General features: G+C 39.7%; 1 protein-coding gene across 3 annotated transcripts; it reads left to right on the top strand.

Moving 5' to 3' along the window:
- Positions 1-3,882: 3,882 nt before the first annotated feature.
- Positions 3,883-16,614, top strand: LOC148185027 (uncharacterized). Of its 3 annotated transcripts, none has more exons than XM_088061557.1 (4): positions 3,883-4,020; positions 6,793-6,864; positions 8,803-8,921; positions 14,768-16,614. In XM_088061557.1, exons 1-4 carry the CDS (start codon positions 4,008-4,010, stop codon positions 14,918-14,920), a joined length of 357 nt encoding a protein of 118 aa, XP_087917683.1. In that variant the 5' UTR covers positions 3,883-4,007; the 3' UTR covers positions 14,921-16,614. The 3 variants fall into 3 exon arrangements, 1 of the variants encoding a protein (XP_087917683.1); XR_015773619.1 differs by lacking the exon at positions 3,883-4,020 and adding an exon at positions 6,523-6,559; XR_015773618.1 differs by lacking the exon at positions 3,883-4,020 and adding an exon at positions 6,543-6,668.
- Positions 16,615-20,047: the final 3,433 nt, after the last annotated feature.

Raw genomic sequence — 20,047 nt, 5'->3', positions numbered from 1 at the left:
GCTACACATATGGTTTGGGGAAGATGGGTAATTTGAGGCAAAAGAGAGTGAGGTGAAGGTGAGATACAGATGGATAACAGTCTTTAAAGAAAAGAATGGGATACAGAAAGTCAGACCACTGGAAAGGTTTACTGAGAAGCTGAAGACAACCAGAGGAAGCAAAGGTGTATGCTTCTCTGAGCAGAATTTTCAGAGAATGGTGAGAAGACGATGAGGTTCATTGTGGAAGCAACATGGGAAATGTAAGACCTGTGGATTTCACTTATGACATGACTGAAGGCCTGCTGCAAAATCTGGACGTAGGGGAAATGGCAGCCTGCATCATGGACATGCTGTCTGACATCCTTAGGAAAAATAAAATTAAAATAAAGGGAAAAATATGGGAGAAAAGCAGTGAGACAGAGATTTAAAAGCAGCAGCAGTGAAGGGACAAAGCAGTTTACTTTTGGAGTTACATTTGAATGCTGTCTCCTTTGCAGTAAGTGCCAGAACTTCTCAGCTTTTCTTCATGGTTCTCACACCAATTCTGCTCATGAGACAACACTTTAATATCACCAGATGTAACCCAGATGGCACATATTAATTTATATATGGATGCTGGAAAATACATATATAATTTTGCATTTGAAGTCTTTTAAGTATGATTTTTATATTCATTTGAAAATTGTTCATTTTTATTTGAACCATAAGGCAGCTAAAATACAGCTCCCTGGTGAATGAAAATTTATCTATTCCACCCTGAATGATTCCAGGTTTGTGTAAGACTACTTTCAAAGGTGTGTGATCACTTCATTTCTGAAATGATTCTCACTGGCTCAACAACAATGTGTTACTGTCAAACGTCCATTATAATGCTGAATGGAAATGTTGGGGAGATAAATTTAGAACATCTTTCATCTCATTTTCAATATTAACAACTGTTCCATATACTTGCCAGAAGAGACCCAATTGTGTGACAAAGTAGAATGCCTTAATTTAAGCATTTAATTATTTTTCTGAGTCAAACTTGATTTAATAAGTAATGGTATTTCGACTTGGACATGATCTTTAGATAATTAAGCAATGGAGCTCACTTATCTGAGACAGCAGGAAGAAGTGGTTGTGGCATTTGTCATAATAATCTATGCAACATCAGCACCAGAATTTCCCTAGCGTTTGGAATCACTGAGAAAAGGTGATGAAAAAAAAATATACAACTACGGGTAGGATATCAAAACAATATTAAAGAATAAACTAAACTTTATTGGTAGCTCCCAGTTCCTTCCAGCCCTCCATTCCATTTTTTATTCTCTGTTTCTATCCCAAAATGTACGCCATTTCTGCAATTGTATTTTCTAAGCTCAAAACTGGACTCCTAAGTGCTGTGTTTCTGCCAGAGATGGACCTTTGGCCCCAGAGAACAACAAGGAAAAAGTAAGCACTCAAAAATATCAATAAATAAATAACGTTCATTTTTAAAGCACTAACCCACAGAGTAGTCTGCTATTATTTCTGTTGTATTAAAGTGGTCATACAGAAATGAACATAAACCCAAAACATGAACTTTGTACCGTTAAGAACAACTGGAAAAGGAATCTTCAGGCCATTCTTTTCAATCATGGCCACAAATATGCATTATTCCACTAGACTACCAAAAACCCTTTCCTGCAAATACCACCTTTCCATCAACAAAGCAGAGAGTGAGGCTGATGCAAGGGTGGAAGGTAGGCTTCAGTGTATCTGAAATGCTCCTGTATTGGTTTTGCATGGCCTCGTTTTTGGTAGCAGAGGGACCATGAAGGTGGCTCCTGTGAGGAGCTGCTGGAACCTTCCACCATGTCCAGCAGGGCCAATCCCTGCTGGCTCTGAAGATGGACATACTACTGGCCAAAACTACTGGGCCAATGAGAGAGGTTGGTAATGCCTCTGTGATGACACATTTAAGAAGAAAATAAAAAAAATGTCACACAGTATTTCTTTTTGTCAGAAAAGAGGAGGAGGTGAGAACATGTGAGAGAAACTACTTGGCAACGCCAAGGCCAGTGGAGGAGGGGGAGGAGGTGATCCAGGTGCCAGAGCCGAGATTCCCCTGCAGGCTGTGGTGAGACCATGGTGAAACAGCTGTGCCCTGCAGCCCCTGGGGATCCACGGGGGATGCAAAGATCCACCCACAGCCCATGGGGATCCACAGGGGATGCAGAGATCCATGGGGGATGCAGAGATCCACCCACAGCCCATAGGGAGCAGGTGGATGCCTAGAGGAGGCTGTGATCCAGTGGAAGACCCAGTGGAGAGAGAAAGGGCCCTGCTTCCAGGCTGGAACAGCCTGTCCTTGGAGGACTGCATCCTGTGGAAGAGTGACCCAAGCTGCAGCAGTTTTGGGAGGACTGTCTGCCCATGAGAGGAATTCACATTGCAGCAGGTGAGATTTGGCTGCTGCTTGTGGGAACGGACCCACGCTGGAGAAGTTCACATAGAACTGTCTCCCATGGGAGGGACCCCACAGCCTCACAGGGGAAGGACTCCTCTCCCAGAACAGTGGAAGAAAATCTCAGTGATGAACTGGCCAAAACCCCCACACCTTGTCTTCCTGCACTGTTGGTGGGAAGGAGGGAGGGTCTGGGGGGAAAAAAGATGTTGTAAGGGCTTATTTTACTTCTTATTATCCTCCTGATTCTGTTAGTAATAAATTCACTTTGCAACCTTAAGTTGAGCCTGTTTTGTCTTTGAAATGTTTCTCCTGTTCCTTAACTCATGAAGCATTGGTTAATGTTTTTTTTCTCCTCTCCCCAGCTGTGGTAGGGGAGGGTGAGAAAGCAACTCTCATGGGTGCCTGGCATTGGGACAGTGTCAAACCACAACAGCTCCCCATGGGATGCTCATCTTACCTGCTCCCAACTACATCTCTCCCAAAGTCCCTCAAACCTCAGATCTACTCCTTTCCTTCCCTTCAGCCCATTCAAAATGTCTCCACTTTTACCAGCTCCTCTGCCATAAGCATTCTGTGCTTACCAAAGGTGGTTGGTTCTCCTTTCACATCTTCTAGGTGCAAATTTCCACTCTTATTTGATGCAAATCCAGACAAAATTAAAATTATTTAAAAAACAGTAAGCTTTAATGGTTAAGCTTAGTGGTTAGCATCATTACACTAGAATAAATAATGAAATAACAAATCATTGTTTCTACTTCAGGATGGACAACACCACTAGCAGTAGTTCTACATCTTGGGTAGAATCTTCTGCTACAGGCATATTGTTGCTTCATTACCTGCTGCAAAGATATTATGCACCTTGAACAATTTGCTGTTTGGTGCTGTCAGAGAACAGCCACAGGATTAGATGAATTGTTGGCCTGGTGAGATAGAACAATGCCTTTACTCCATCCCATGGGCCCCATAAGTAATCTTCTAATGAAAATATATTTAGCTGTTTCTTGTAAGTCACTGCTACTTCCAGTTGTTCTTTTCAGAGTTCTTTCTGGTTTGTGGCATTTGGTATTTACAGCATTCTTTTGGTAATGCCAAACTCCAGCAGAGTATTTTAGGTATATTCACATCTAGAGGAAGTACCAAGAGACTTCCCAGCAGCAGACAATTAATGACTATTAGAGGACTGTAAGATACCCTGCAGTAGCAATGGCGCACATTTTCCAGCAATCACTGCCCAGTGCTTTGGAAACAAGCTCTCTCCTGTTATGCTGCTGCCTGTTAAATATCTTGGCATTTATCTCACAGCAGAGACCATTTGCCTGTGCCAGGGTTCTGTTCCATTGACAATGCCTCTTAATTGCCTTGTTGTTTAAATAAACAAGACAAGATAATTAAGTGATAATGACAAAGAAATAGGATGTTAGTGATAATGGGTGGTAGGTCCCTCTTCCACTCTAACTTCACTATCTAGAGCTGCTCAAACTGCCTATATTAAATCTCACAGCAACCTTTTGAGTTTTGAAAGGGCCCTTTTATCCTTGCTGTTTGAATAACACAGTAAAAGTGAAAAAGTCTGGAGGAAGAATTCAAGACTAGGAAAATGAGAGAATCAGGTAATGTAAAGGTTTTGGAGAAGCAGGATGTACCTGTGGCAAAAAGAAAAGCAGTTCTGCATGGGCAATAACCAGCAGAAGGAGCTGCCTGTTTGCTGTTCCAGTGTCCCTGGCAGTCCAGTAGGGGCTATTCAGAACAGCTGAATAGTTGTTGTATTTCTGCTCATGACCAAAGCTCTTCAGCCATGCAGTATCCCTTAGGGCTGGGCAGCAGGACTGCTTCCCTGCTGATGCTAGCTACCTGGGCTGCTGTTGCACACCCTCTTTCACAGTGTTTCTCCTCACACTTCACCTTGCTGTTCTCCTGTACTGGAAGCTAATCAAAAAGGCTGACTTGAAGCATCCCTTTAGGCAAAGATTAACCAAAGCAGGATTTTCAGCTATTTGGCTTTAGGAACAAAGCAATTTTAAAGTGTGTTCATACACTTGGGGCATTTAATGAAATAGATTGGGGTCTTTTCCATTCATTACCTTATTTTCTCAGTTGGGGATAACAGATGAGGATACAAATTCCAAAAGATTTTATGGAGAAGCCTGGAAATATTTTTTTGGTCTGGGATTATTTTTTCTGACAGCCTACTAAGAGGACAGGAAGAGTACAGACTGTTGAAACTTGTTGCTTTTCTGAGATTTTTGATTTATTTTGGTACTTACTGATGTATACAGTTGACAGAGACCAGTTCTGCATATGATGCCATTGTACATTTCAAGGTATCAGAACAATCTGTTCTGGCAGAAGCACATAGCTGAGCAAAGGGTGGTAGTGAAAAGAAAGAGAAGTTCCTTTGAACTTCTTTGAAGTTCCTGTTCTCTCTCCTGGCTTCCAGCTTGGCTGTACACTTTGCTTCAAAGACTAAAATAGTATCATACCAGATTTGCTTCCAATTTTCTCCGTTCAAACATCTTTCCTGCTGGTTATTGATATTGATCTGACAAGCTCCAGGAGAGGTTTTCAGGGCATTCTTAAAGCACTTTTGTTGGCCTCAAACTGTTCAGACTATTTGAATGTAAAAAACCACCACGTAGACCAAGGTTCTGGTTTTGTGTTTGTTCCAGAACAGATTACACCTTACCAAGAAAGTTTTTATACTGGGGTTAAAAAGTAAATGTTTGAGACAGAGATGCAATGTTTGCTCCATAGTCATGTCTGCCTGTGCCACAAGCCAGGAGCAATGATGGACTTGAAGGACTGGCTGTGTGGTCTTGTCTATTACTCAGACATTGAAAACAAGAAGAGAAATGTGGAGCAATCTTGCTGCATGCTGTTTTCTTCAGCTATTGATTAATGCTTTAAGGTCAATCAAAGGAGGGTTAATTTTGGAAATTAAGGAAATGTGAGAAAGATTGCCTCTGCTGTAGCAGTAGAACTACCAAAACACAAACCCTCATTGGGTTTACAGCCAACTTTACAGCCTCTTGGCAACTGGCAGGGATTTGTGTCAGACTGGCCTGGAGCAGGTTGAAGAATGAGTAGTAGCTTCAAAACAGTTTTACTAGGACTGAAATACTTACATGATGCCACAGAGACATTAGGAGGTTCTGTAGGTATTTTGGTCTTTGATTTTTTTGTTAGCCATTATCTTCAGCGTTACAGGTCAGACATCTGGGTTGATGAATAGGTAGCTTTTATAAGGGCTGGGATTGTGTTAGAGAGGCAAACTATACTTCAGCTCAGAAAAAAAAATTAACTGTGGAATATTTCCATACAGCAGACTAGAAATCTGGTTTATTGACATTGAGGAATCGGGCCAAATTAGTACCATAGTTTGATGGCAGAACCAAACCTGAAACCCTTAAGACCCTGAGGACACATGCTGCATGTTTAGCTTGGTCTTTAAAGGATAGTGATTAGGATACCTTTTCAGGCACTTTGATCAGACAGAATGAGGATATGTACGTGTATCACTGATACATATATGACACATATGTGTTTGTGTCAGTTGGAAATAACAGGCAAAGAGCTTGTAAAAAGGGGTGCTACAGCACGCTATCATGCTGCCCACACTGGCATTGCTTTTGTGAAGGCGGCCCTGGTAGACAAATGCCTGCTTCTGTGATTTTTTTGGCATTAAGAATTGTATTTTTAATCATTTCATATTCATATACCTGATTCTGACTTGCATTTTGAACTTATTCACAGGCAAAAATATGGGTTCATATTATTCATGGGAATGGGAACTTTCTATGTCCTTATCTCAAGAAATATCCTGAAATAAAACCGAGTCACTCGGTTTTAAAAGAAATGTTGAGCACTTCATGAGCTAAATATGCCACTATTAGAAAGAAACAAAGAAAAGACAAATAAAATGGAATCTTATTTGCATCTGATTTACATTATCCTGTGAGCATTGATTTCATTTTTATTTCATTCTTCCTAATACTATTCAGATTGCAGACTGCAACCTTGCTGCAAATTTACAGCTGAGTTTCATTGTTCATTTAATCATCTCAGGTGTTACTGAAATAGGGAACACTGGTGCTTGAAAGATTTCCCCTGAGGCTCATGGGAGCTGCCTGTATCCTGAGGCTGGAGGAGGGGGTCTGCAGATACATTCTGGCAGTTTCTGTTCTGAATTTTGATGATTGTCTATTGAAAAATTGCATGGGCCATCCTGTGTCAAGACAATCATTGCTGTCTCCTCCTTTTAGTCAGCAATTTTTCTTCAAGCTTACTACTTAGGCTATGCCTTTTTCTTCTCCATCCCTAACCCCTTGCTTCAGCTTAAATATTTGTAATAACTCATGTTTCCCTCTCCCTCATTCCTTTTGTAGGAAGGAACAAACACTGTATCAACTCTGTGCAAATGTGTTTTAACCCAGCAGAATATTTCAGTGAGTTTTATGGTGAGTTATGAAATCTTTGTGGTTAGCTCACAACACAAGAGGATTCTTTGATAAACACAAGTAACTGGAGTTTACCATGAAGGTATCTTTGTCAGGGAATGTTTTCCTTTCTGTTTCCTGCAGCTTTACTTCCTTTGGTTCAGAGAGTCAAAAAGTTAACAGCCTTGGGCAATGGGCAGTACTATCCATGATTTGAAATTCTCTTTTAACTAATATTTTATATATTTTGCTTAAAATCTACTGTGTCTGTAAGCAACCTCCTCTATAAAATTATTTACCACTGAATATATGCTGAAAGCAAACATGAAAAGCATTATTAGGTTCTAAATAATTATGTTTAAAAATTAAAAAAACTAAGAGTTAAAAATATTTTGAAATCTTTGTTTAGCTGTAGTCTATTTCTATTGAAATAGGCTTACAAGAATCCTGTGGCAGGGATCTCTGATATTTTCTTTTAAATTTTTCAAATTAAGTTTTGTTCCTGATTTTTGGAGAGGCGAATTTGTGATGGCATCATAATGAACAAATGAATGAATACATAAAAATGTAAAAATTTCCCCTTGGGCAACAAATTTGCTCTATTAATGCTGGAAGAGAGGGTTAAGTGCTATGTGACAGAAACTGTATTAGCTGTTGCAAAAGGAGCTACTCATTTTGATCAACAGCAAAACATTTGCCTTCGAATCTCCAGTCCCAGTTGGAGAGGCAACCTTTCCCCTATAATTAATTTTTGTGTGCTGTAGTCCATTAGAGAAGAGAGTGACAGCCTCTGGACACAGATTACTGTCTTAGGTATGGCCCAAAGGAACATTATGGTCTTAATTAAAGGAGGCTCAATGTGTCAACCATTGCAATAGTTTGAGCATTTTTTAATACGGTGTCAGTATCTAACCACCTTAAAAGAATTCTGGTAGCAAGCAAACGAAGTAATTTAAAGGCAGCTCATGTTCTTTGTAAGTTTTGCAGGACTGCTATTGGGAATACTTGATAATTTATGAAGGCTTACACCACCAAATTAATTACATTTTCCTGATGCCACATGTCTTTTTCATACAAGCTAGCTCTGAATTATAAGTAACAATATTGTCCTTGTTCATTCCTTCAGTAAAGTAGACAGCTTACTAATAACACTGGTAGAATTCAGTTGCTGTATTTTAGAAGTGTCATTTATTAAACACTACTACATTTAAGGTGGTATATGCTCCTCTAATATTGACCCTGATTTCTGCTGTGTATACTACTGCATCTCAGTTCTAAGCCTTTGGCATGGGTTTAATTTGGAACTGTTTTTTATAGCTTAGAAAACATAAGTTCTGAGGAAATGACCAATGCAGAGACTTGTTGTGATATGCAGGAGGTGCAGTACCATGCATTCTACTGTTTTGTGTGGGAATGAGGTTGCACTTCAAGGCACTGTTCTGACAAACAAAATATAACCTTGGTGTCCTTACAATAGGCAACTCATTATCAGTGGGTTTCTTCTAAAGTCCTGCAGTCTTGAATTGTGCTTGGGTTTTGCATAGCAGATATTTCTTGGAAAGCCTGACAAACTGTCCTGATGTGGTTGGCTTAGAAAAAAAATTAATGTTTTCAATTTTTCTTTAAAATAAAATAAAATCAATTTGAATAGATAGTATATGAATATAGCTAACCCCTGAACTTCAATCAGCAAGGAGGGAAATCAATGTACCTTCTATTTCCTTTAATAAGATTTTAGAATATTGAAACTTTTGTCTCTTCCATTTTTATTTTTTTTTTCTGATTTGTATCAAGATGATAGTAGAGCATCTAGAGCTACTTTTGGAATAATTTCAAGTCAGTGATTTGTACAATGAAACTATTTTTTTCTATGATTTGCTATTACTTGAAATAAGAATTAGATTGGAGATGAAATTCCAGAAGGAGATTTTTTTCACAGGAAATCTCACTTTTCTGCAGTTCCTTTAAATACTAAAGTTTGGTCTGTGAAAGAAGCATGCTGTTGTGAAGCTTCATCAGACTTTAAGCAGGATTGGGATGAAAAGACCCTCTTTCACCTCAATTATTGGAAAATGCAGGTGAGAAAAATGAGGAAAAACCCAAAAGGTACTGTGAAAACACTATGTATGTATGTGCCCTATTTGGAACATGGAATGTGCAGGAGGATCTTGCATCTTCTTCTTAGGAGGGAGTTTAAATGTTATTGGATGATGACACTACATTATTGGTGCAGGAGGAGTAACTTTGGAGCTCAGAATTCTCCAGAACTTAGGCTTAACACTTTTTCCAGTGAAGACTTCTGTTCCAATATTTTCCTTTCTGGTTATGGATCATTGTGGAGCTACACTGTACATTTCAGTCGTATCAGTCACACGTGTCTTATAGGTCAGCTTCCAAACATTACTGATTCTGTAGAAAATACCATACTGAACCAATGGTGAATTATGTTTTCTGCTGCATTTAGGCTTCAGCTCTGAATAATGTTCGGTCATCTTCACATTATGTTAAGCACAATGGATGTTGAAGGCCTTCCAGGTAGCGACATCTGGTTGTGCTACTTTACAGTACAAAAATTGCCTCAAGGAACTAAGCCTCAAGTAGTTCAACATCTGTTTCAGGTTGTTTCAAGAGATGGTATACTCCTTGTAAGCTTGCCCATGAAGAATTCTTACATGAACTTTGATAGCAGAAACATTTTTCTGCTTTTTCTGCAGCATGCAGTTAGAAGTTTACTTTTATAATGAGTATTTTTTTGTGTTTTGAAATTTAAATCTATTTGGAAGTGGCTGGTGAAAACATGTATTAATTGAGCATCAGAAATATTATAATTACTTGCAAGGACAAAGGCATATTAAACAGCCCTTCACACAGTCAGGACTTTTAAACTGGAATGGTACTGGTCATGTTTTGTCCCCATATCTGCTCAAAAGTAGAGGAAATCCAAGTCTTTGTCAGCCCATTTAGAAACTTGCCACTTATTCTCACCCTTTGTCTTCTGACAGCACTAATGTCCTTTAATGTCTCTTTACTCAGAATAAAATTCTTTGTAACAGTTTCACAACAGATAATAAATCAAACTTTCTTAGAAGACATTTGGATTTCTGACCAAAAATTAGGTTCTCAAACTTTCACGCTGTCTTAAACCAATGCCTCCTAAGTTTACACAGTTTGCACACTCCAAATTGATTTCTTTTGAACAAGACCTGAAATCTAGCAAACTGTAAGGAATGACAGTTAAATGGTACTGTAACTTCTAGTGTACAGATATAAATTATCAGCAAATGGCTGCCCTGGGTCAGGCCATATTAACTGGGAACCACAAGATGGTGCTGCCATAACTGACCTGTTTAGTCTAACTTGGCTCAGCAAACAAGAAAACACTTTGCTGTCCCCTCCTAAAGAGGTAACAAGAAATGACTCACCATGAATCATTCACTCTGTTGTTCCCCAACACACTTATAACAATGTGCTATTTGTTTTCAAGGTGTCAGGATGACACTTTGTCAGGATGAGCTGCATCCTCTCATTGTGTCTCCTTCAGTACCTCCAGTGGCTGGGCAACTTCATCTAGCAGGAATCTCCTAGTAGGAGATTGTTTGTAAGATGTAGTTATACTCCCAGCAATCGTCTGGCATAGCAAGTGCTAAGGAAGAAATAATGTGAGAACCCTGATGATGACATATCCAGACCCAACAGCACAGCCAGACCTGTTCATGTCACAGAAGCTGATACCTGACTTTAGTATGTGAAACATGCCACACTTGTAATCATTTGAAAGGGAAGGCCAGAATGGCTGGGTGTTTGCCAGCCACATCAGGATGTGCATAATTGTCTCAGCCCTATACATAGTCATTGTAGTCTTCCTCAGAACTACAAAGTACTTGTGGTCCAGAGCTGATCCCTGAGGAAACAGGCATGGGCATTGTATCAAATGTGTCCAAGGATTATCATACAGGTGTTCTACTGAATCTTGCTGGGAAGCCTAGAAGGTAAAATTACCTTTACCTGCAGCTCTCCCTGTCCCCTGGATGCAATGATGAGTGTGTACTGGCCCACATGAGTGGAAGGCTGCTGTGCCGATTTAAAAATCTACCCTGTTCCCCCATGCCGGTTCTTTTCTGCTGGGGCTGCTGTGGTACAGTGGAAAGGAGCACGTGCCTGAGCCTCAGGGCCAGGGTTCCTGCAGCTGCCACTCCGAAGTGCCCAGCAAACGGGACTGAGGGTGTGCTTGGGGGTCTTCACTGGCACACACTTCTGCCAGCTCTGCTGTGGGGTGATAACTGCTGGCAGATGACTGTGAGCATCTAGAGGTTTTAAATGTCCCAGAAAATTCCCCATGTTTTTTCTGTCAGTGTTTGCATTGTACCACCCCCATTAGTTTCTATGTATTACTTGTCCAAATGAAACTGATGAATGAAAGGGATGCTTTCTGTGGTAAAAATAACATTTCTGTAGGATTATTATTTCATTTATCTATCTATTAGCAAAAAAAAAAAAAAAAAATACATGAAAAAGGTGTGTTCAGGATCACCTTAGCCTTATAATAATTACTGTTGTTAAAGTGAGTTACTCAATAAATAGCCTGTTGGCTGCAATGAAAGAGGATCTGAGAATAAACTGTTCCAAGAAATACCATTGATATGTCCATATCAACCATGAAAGAATCAGGAGGGACACATAAGGAGAATCAAATCTTTTCCTGGAACTAATATGCAGTTGCTTTGAGCATCACTCACATGCACAGTAGTGCACAATCTTTATTTATTGCATTCTCACCAAGGAGTACTTCTAAAATGTTATGAGAGACAGATCTAGAAATATATGATTTATCTGGAAGCAGAATGAATTTGATGGGTTAAGTAGTTTGGGTTTGAATGAAGATGTTCCTGTTTTCACACACCAAAGTCTGGTATTGATTTGATGCATATACAGAATAAACTTCTTCACAGCTGTTTAAGCTGTGCCCTCTACAAACTTGCATGAATATTTAGATTAATGTCGCCTTTCTCATCACATCAGTGCTATTAGGAGGGTTTGTGATACTCAGGGAAGTGGTTTGGTTTTGCTGGGTTTGAATGAATTGTGTTTTAGGAGAACTCCTTTGAGTGGGAACAATCTCATTTTAAAGAGTTATGTGTGATCTGAGTTTAGAGAGATGCTGGAATGGACATGGAGGCATTAAGCGGTTTGGTAATGCCTTTGTGATAAGACAGAAGGCAGCATAGCTAGCACAGTCTTCTAAATTCTGAGGTTGTTTTTTAAGTTCTGTTGATGTGTCATAGTTTACTGCTGGATACACCATACACAGCATACTTCTCACATGGTTTGCACAGGCGAATTTTAAGAAAGAATGGGGATTTTATCAAGCCTGTTGTGTAAAAAAATATACTTCATTACCTTTAAACTCTTTACTAAAGTTGAGTTGACCATGCACAACTTCTACTTCAGCTACTTCTCAAGTAGCTGATTGTTTCAAAGCTTTTTACAGCTCCTTGCTAAAAAAAAAAAAAAGCTGCTACTCCATTTGTTGCATTCTTTACCTGTATTACTTCTTTATGCTCTTTTCTGTAACAGTTTTTCTTTACAGTTTATTTTCAGTTTATCTAGAAGACCAGTGGTAATGGGCAGTACAAATAATTTAAGTTCCTTTGTAGTTCTATCACGTCTGTCATCAGCAGGAAAGAAGCATTTGCGAAAAAAGGTGAAAGTCAGTACCAGTGTTTTTTCCTCATAAGACTCCAACATGAGAAGCTCAGAGCACAGTAGCTTTGCTGAGAACTGCCTGACAGACTTTATAAAGATTTGTCCTTTATTAATATTTCTGGTTTCTGGTCTGTGGGCAGTTTTGAAGAGGTCAGTGTTCTCCCCTCCATCAAATAGACAGACAGCAAATGGACCTCTTTGGTTCAGGATGAGCAGTTGGGTTTTCCTCCTTGAAAAGATGAGTGAAGAGGAAAGAAAGTCAAGTCTGGTCCTGCAGGTTAATCTGTGGAGCAGCCCCAGAGACAAAAGCACAGAGGTGTCAAAATCTCACAGCATTGCATTTGGATCCATAGGAGCCCACTCTCTTCTGAGTGCCTGCTGGTGTGCCTCAGTATCCTTTCTATTGCAGCACCATCACTCGAGTATTTGAATTCGTATTTCTTCAATGTGATCCTTTTGTAAAGAAATAATCTATGCTTTCAAATGTTCAGTCATAATCAGCTGAATGCTCTGACAGAGCCAGCATCCTTTGGTTGGGAGTAAAGAATGTGACATTTGGGCATTCCTATGGGATGGTGACCAGGTTATCCTGTGCTTGGCAGCACAGTGCAACGTGTGGCTTTTGGGTTGGTGAAGAACTGCCTATGCTTGGTGACCTTGCCTACCCTTCTGCATCCTTCTCTGCCGTGCTGTTTCTTCCCCTCTGCTAGGCATCATGCATATGCTGGAATAAACAGGTGGGAAGAGGAAGATCCCCTTCCAGCAAGGTCCTGTTTGTGTGCTGAGAAAAATCCACCTCCAGCATTAACTATTGATGAAGAGCATGGTCATTTCAGAATTACTCCTTATACATTGATTTCTGGTGGATTCAGCACCAAAGAAATCCTCCGTTCTGTCTCTCTCACCTTTGCTTCTCCTTTGTGTTTGGACAGAGAAGGATTTCTTTCTCTTGCTGGCTAGAGGAGGTGAGGTCAGAAGGAGAAAGAGCTTGGGTGGCCGAGTCACAGGTGGCAAAAGAGCTGGGGAAGGTCTCCAGATGGCTGACGTAAGGGTTCATAAAGTGATGAGGACTCAACCCCCAGTGTTCCTTTAAACCTAAATGTTTGTATATGTTACCAAGCCAGCATGTAAAACTATATAAACATTTTCACATGTTGAACTACAGATTAACTGTGGTGCTTATGATGATAATTAAAGCCACAAACACAACATATTGTGAAAAATTCCACATGCACATTTAGGTTCCAGTCTTGCAGTCATGGAAGGGCATTACTGAGTTTCTCTTGAAAGTTGTTCTTTGTATTCCGCAAATCTTAGGTGAAGCTGAAGGTCTTGCAGGATTGAATATCACTATTTGTACAATTTGGAGAAGGTCTTTCATTATTTCTGGAGGTATTGTGTAGATCAGGAATTTTTTTAATACTTTATGTGAAAGAAAGTGACTTCACTTTAAGTGAAAGAAACTGACCTAGAAGTTTGGCATGATCCATATAGAGTATTTCAGATCAAATCCTTAGACAGGAAACTTTAATTCTTGACTATTTCAAGCCATTAAGTGGAAGGTAAATCTGCAGGGATGGGGGGAAAATGAGATTTCAAAAATGTTTTATTTCAGGCTTGCAAGTCTTTTTATTTAATGCTTGCAACAGCAAGGCAAATGTTCCTGAAAGTTGTTTTAACTATCTTCCTTTGGGGGTGGTTTGTCATGTTTGTTTCTTGTGTCACAAACTTTTCTGTGCAAGGCTGAGTCTACAGCTGGCTGTCAGCTGAGTGAACCAGGACATTTACTTGGGGTACGCTGTTCCTTGATGAAACACCAATTACCCTGAAATGTAATGGCCACATCAGCAGCTGAAGAAAATAAAACTGGACCATGAATAATAACAATTTTGTATGTGTATTTTTAATTTTTTTAACTAGTCTCATGATTTTTTAAAAGTCTGAGATGTGTTTTTGAATGTTAGTGGTAAGTGAGACTAGAAATGAGGCAAGCAGCAGTATCCTCTCCAAAGTAGTTGAGAGGCCAAGATGTAGAGGCCATGACTTCTACCAGAACAGAGAGAGAATCTGCCTGATGTAAGTAAAAATATAACCTTGCTTGCTCAAACTGCAGCTCCAAATGAGTATTTTGATTTCTCCAACCTCACTGAAGTGCTTGTATTCCAATGTGATCCTGCATTGATCTTATTTATTTCACTGATATTTCTATTTCTAATTTCAGGCCTCATTTTCCACTAAAGTTGTGCCCAGACAGTGCAAAGCGGAACTGCAGGAGAAGGATTTGAGACCAGCTCCGAGCAAGCAGGAATATCTCCACTGCACAGCACTGCAACATGTTGTCAAAATTGTTGACAGCATTTTGGGGATGCCATAATATTGACACAGTGTGGATGGGGCTATTTCAGGGATCTTTCCACCAAGTAGCAGAGATGTAAGCAAGCTATAGTAGTAGCAGCCCAAACAAGCAGTAACAAAAGTTTAATGGCACAGGGAAACTAGTAAAAATACCAAAGTTGATGGTTTTCTTCCAACAATCAGAAGCATTCAAAATTAGAAATATTGAATAAATAGAAAGAATGACTTAGTGTCAAAGGTCCTGTTTAAGATTGAAACAGAGAAGCAAGGGTATTTCAAGATGCAAATTCTTAAATATTTCTTTCTTTGTTTTAAAAAATGAGCCCTTTATCTGCTATAAAACATTGTGTCAAAATTGTTGATCCTATTTTTAAATTGTTTTATGCAGTGTTTTCCTTTCTGTCGAGTTTCTGAGATTTTTCAATTTTTTTTAAATTTTAAGTTCTCCATAAAAAATTTTCATAAATGAGCAAAGCCATATTTCTTCCCATTAAAAGATTTTTTTTTCCACACAAAAATTAATATTTCAAGAAATTGACAGTTTTTGTGAAATAATTACACTTTGGAAAAAAAACCCCAACAAAACAACAACAACCATCCTTACACACAAAAAAAGAAGTGATACTTCAGTAAAAAAAGATGTGATGTTAAATTCTGAGCAGCTGCAATCCAAAACACCTTGCAAAGTGTTGAGAAATTATAGCTACAGAGTCAGCAAAACACAGGTGTAAAGGCTCCCTCTGTGGAGCACAGCTAACTGTGATGTTTTTGCTGTGTTATTTGCATTTATTGGGATGTTGTCTTGGGAAGCCTTGATGGCCACCTTCTCTGGGAACCTGAATTCAGGGTGAGAGAAACATCACACTGGGCTGTTCAACTTGAACTTTGTGCTAAGCCTGCCCTGACACATACTATTATTATTATTCTCGTGGGTTTTTTCTACTCTGCATTAATGCAACTAAGATCATAACAGCAGCATATGCACAACAAAGCTGCTAACCAAGGAAATATCAGGCTTACAGCACTTCTTTGCACCACAGTTGCTTATCAATGAAGCGTGTATATAGCCTAATTAACATAACTGGAATGACTATAATTATGCTATCATTTTGTTTACTTTAGCACATTCTGTTGAGGTATATGGGTAGCAATATTTGTTATTGAAATATTCCCCCTTGCTACACTCAGGCTGTTTAATTTTCCTGTTAGTCTATTTTATTTATGGTGTGATTTAGTTGATTAAAAGTGAGGAAAGTATTAAAGTCCACAAACTCTTGGCTTACACAGTCTTCTCTGCTTTGGATTTTGGACACAATCTGATAGAGCTTTGAGAAGTTTTCAATCATGCAAGTAAGGCAGTCCTGTTATAATTAATGTCACTATTGTCTTAAATAAGGCTTTTGAGGATAGAAGCCTAAGAATAAAAATAATCAAGAACATGCACACCTAAAAGCCTTTCAGGCTCCCATTTGAGAAAATGCAATACAGTTGAAGCTGTTAGCTTGGGATAACATTGCCAGACAAAGTCAATGGGGAAAAATTGTATAAAACATTTCTTTTGCCATGGCTTAGACTGCCCTACTGAAATGAAGTTGTATCCCCTTTTGATAAAAGACATCACTCCCAGAAGTGTTTCCAAAGAAGGTTCCTAGTGCAGCAGGGTGATGCTTGCTTCAGCTTTTGTATATTCCATGTGGACTTTTGCATCCTCAAGGCTTCATCAGTGGTGTCACCAGTGCATCTTTGCTGTAGTGACTGCAGCTCAGGAGAAGCAACCACAGCACGTTCTTATCCCTCGTGCCCTTTTCTAGGGGGGAGAGGAAGGGCACACAGGACATCAGTCCTTGCTGACAGGCATTTCTGGGGGTCTGGGACTGTAAAAATCCTTGTGATGCTATTGCCTTGGACTTCTCTCAAACTCATGCACCCACAGCACAGGCATACAAAGCCTTTCACTGAAGTGGTGCACATCCAGCAGAGACCTGGATCATCAGCTCTCTTGCATTTCACCAGGGCTAATGCATCCCACTTTCTGTTGGTGTGCAGAACATTAATAACATAAGTTGTGTTTGTACAGATATATGATTTTCATAATTAGGGGTGGCAAGAGTGTGCTTTAAGGTAAGGATGTACAAATTAACACAGACATACTGAGTGTGTTGGCAGTTTAACACACCTTTGGGTGTAGTCCAGGGCCTTTCTCCACATTAGAGGAATAACAAAGGTTCTCTTGGGTCTCTTGCTGAGTTTGCTTGTCAGCTGAAAATTTTATTTTTTAAAAATTTTTGAAAATTTTATTTTATTTGCTTTTGATGGAACCAAACTGTGGTAGTGTTTTTATTGGGAGAGTACCTCTTGTGTGCAAGCTGTCATCCTTACAATCACTTCTAACTGGGAATAACTTTACTTTTCAAGTTGACACATCCCACAGATGAAGTGCCTTCAGCATGTGGCAGGTCAGAGGTGGCCAAATCTTCCCAGGGATCTTCTGATGAAAACCGGATGCTCTGGAATCTTTCCTCCCCTTTCCCTACCACTTACACAAAGACAGTATAGATGTCTAATTAAAAAATACCAAGTATAAAAACATGGGGGGAATTGACTGTATTTTTTTTTTCCTGATAATTGCAATCACATCACAGTCCAAAGAGGAGGAATAAATGAAGAAGCAGCATATTTCAAGCCCACAGTTAAAGTCTCACAGTAGCTTTGCTGTTTCTCCATGTTTCTTTACCACTCTTGGTCAGGAACCATATATAAATGAATAATGCTTACATGCAAGATTTCTCTTAGAGTTATATCAGCTATTCCTAATAAAGCATATTCATAAAATATGTGGAGCTTAATCATCTACCACATGGTTTTTATTTACCAGTTCTTATTTTTTAAATAAAAGTGCGCATTTGATTTCAATGAGTAGACGCAAATTCATCTCTGAAAATACATCATTAAAGTGATGCAGTTTTACATAAGAGATGAATTTTATCCACACATCACATGTTTTTAAGAATAAAAAAAATCTGTTACTGGAATATAAGCGCACATATGCTTTCTCTATCCCCTGGCCATCACCATGAAATTAGGGCTCGAGGCCATAACCTTTGGAGAAAAACACGTGACTCTTTCCATCTCATTGCCATCTCAAGGACTTTAGCATTGAAATGACAGCTGATTCTCTCTCCTTTTATGCAGGCACAAAGGCAAGGAGAGGACTGAGGCTTAGAGACAAATATCTCAATGTCCAGTGCAAGTGAAGCTTGTGCCTTAAGAACAGCAGGTTTGAACAGCTATGGCAAGTTGCAAGACTAGTCATGATTTTAATCCATCTTCTGCTCTCATCCTCTGATATGCTTGTGACGTATTCTCTCTCATTGCAGCCCATTAGCTGATAATAGGGCACACGGAGGCATTTTGTGGGCTGTGAAGAGAAGAGACCAAATGTTGTGACATGCTTGCCAGTGACCATGGCTGGACTTGCTGATCCTTGTCTTCCACTTCTGTGCTCTTGTTTCAAACACTACATATGCAAATGTCTTTCTGCTGCTTGTTAAATTGCCCTTGAAGTCTAACCTTTTCTATTCCCAGCTTGTCTTCTCTTAAGTACCTTGTCAATCATGTTAGGACTTTCTAGATGTGTGATGGTTTAGTGGGTTTTGTACAAAAAGACGTTGGTTTGCTTTGCTAAAAAACATGCTTTAATTTTCCACTGTGATTTCTTAAATTCAGAATGCAGAAGAGGAATCCTTCCAGTTTAAACAGCTTCCTAGTGTTTTGTAGTGGTTTTGGGAACACAATCTCACAATGCCTGGACATGAGACCTTGCTGCCTCAGTGAGGTGATGTGAGACCCTTGCCCCTTGCATGAAGAGAGCCTTTCTGGGGCTCCTAGCAAAACCAGGCTGTGAATCATTTTATCATTGCCATTATCATCTGGTGAAGCAAACAGGATTTTACCCTTCATTTTAATGTTTAATGTTTGTACTCGCTGCTTGAACTCTTTTCCTCCCTATCCCTTCTCCTACTATAAGCACTTCTTCTGCTCCTCTTCCACTCCCATGCAGTCCTCTTTGCCCTTTCTTCTCCTTTTGTACAGCTTGTGTTTCCCTTGTACTGGGTTATCTCAACAGTTTGTATTAAACTCCTGTATTAAATGGCATGGCATTTCTGCAGTTGCACACCCCACTCTGCTCTACTCCATGATTTCTTTATTTTCTCTAGGTGCAAGTGACAGCAGCACAGGCTGGAGTCACCTGCTGGCACTGTCAGGAAGAGCAACATGTAAAGTTTTACTCCAACAAGCTTAAACTTCCATGGTCACCAACATCTTTTCGTGTGACCAGCCTTAGCTTGGTGAGAACTACTGCTGTATGCAACTGGGAAACAAGTAGCATCTTCCTTCAAAGAAGGGGATTTTTGAAAAGTAACAGAATGAGTGAGGGATGAAAACCATGCTAAAGGGAGCTCACACCACATGCAGCTGACCATGTGTGTGTTTTTGTGAGGCTCCCCAAGTCCTACCCCCTGCTGTGGTCACAGAGAAGTGCCTGCAACAGGCAAGGCAAGAACAGCCTGCAAGGAAAATAAGTGCAGATAACCAAAATCATTACAAGAACAACCCCTGCTTGACATGCCTTACAGCACAGTGCTGCGACTCGAATAAAGAGCCTCAAGATGTCTGATGACCACAAGTGGCAGAGGTATATGGTGTACTTACATGCACCCTTCCCAAACATTGTCCTTCTAGTGTTGACCACTGCAGTGGTGGAAGTATTCCTTCAAGGGCAATGCCTGCCTCAAACCACTGCCTTTGCCAAGGACAGCTGCTCTGCCAAACGCTTCTTTTCGTACCTTAGTCATTTCCCAGCAGACAGGAACTGATCCTGTTCTCAGACCAAAATGTCTCTTATAATCCCAAACTGAGACACATCATGAAAATATTGCATTTTTATTCAAACCAGCCATTGTTTAATTGTGTCGTCTTTATCAGCAAATTGCTTTCTTTTAAAAATTCCCACATGTGACAAGTCACATTGTAATGCATTACTTCAGGCTGTATCTTTCATTTTGCATTAGGGTAAGTTGAGCTTAACATGATTTGATGCTTGCAACCTGCTTTAAACATGGCATGTGAAAGATTTGAAAGAGAT

This window comes from Pseudopodoces humilis, chromosome 1 (genome assembly GCF_049639895.1).
Source record: "Pseudopodoces humilis isolate 2021_Gansu_Grassland_sample_001 chromosome 1, ASM4963989v1, whole genome shotgun sequence".
Taxonomy (NCBI): domain Eukaryota; kingdom Metazoa; phylum Chordata; class Aves; order Passeriformes; family Paridae; genus Pseudopodoces; species Pseudopodoces humilis.
Note: the sequence above shows the minus strand (reverse complement) of the source record. Positions and strands in the feature narration are given on the sequence as shown.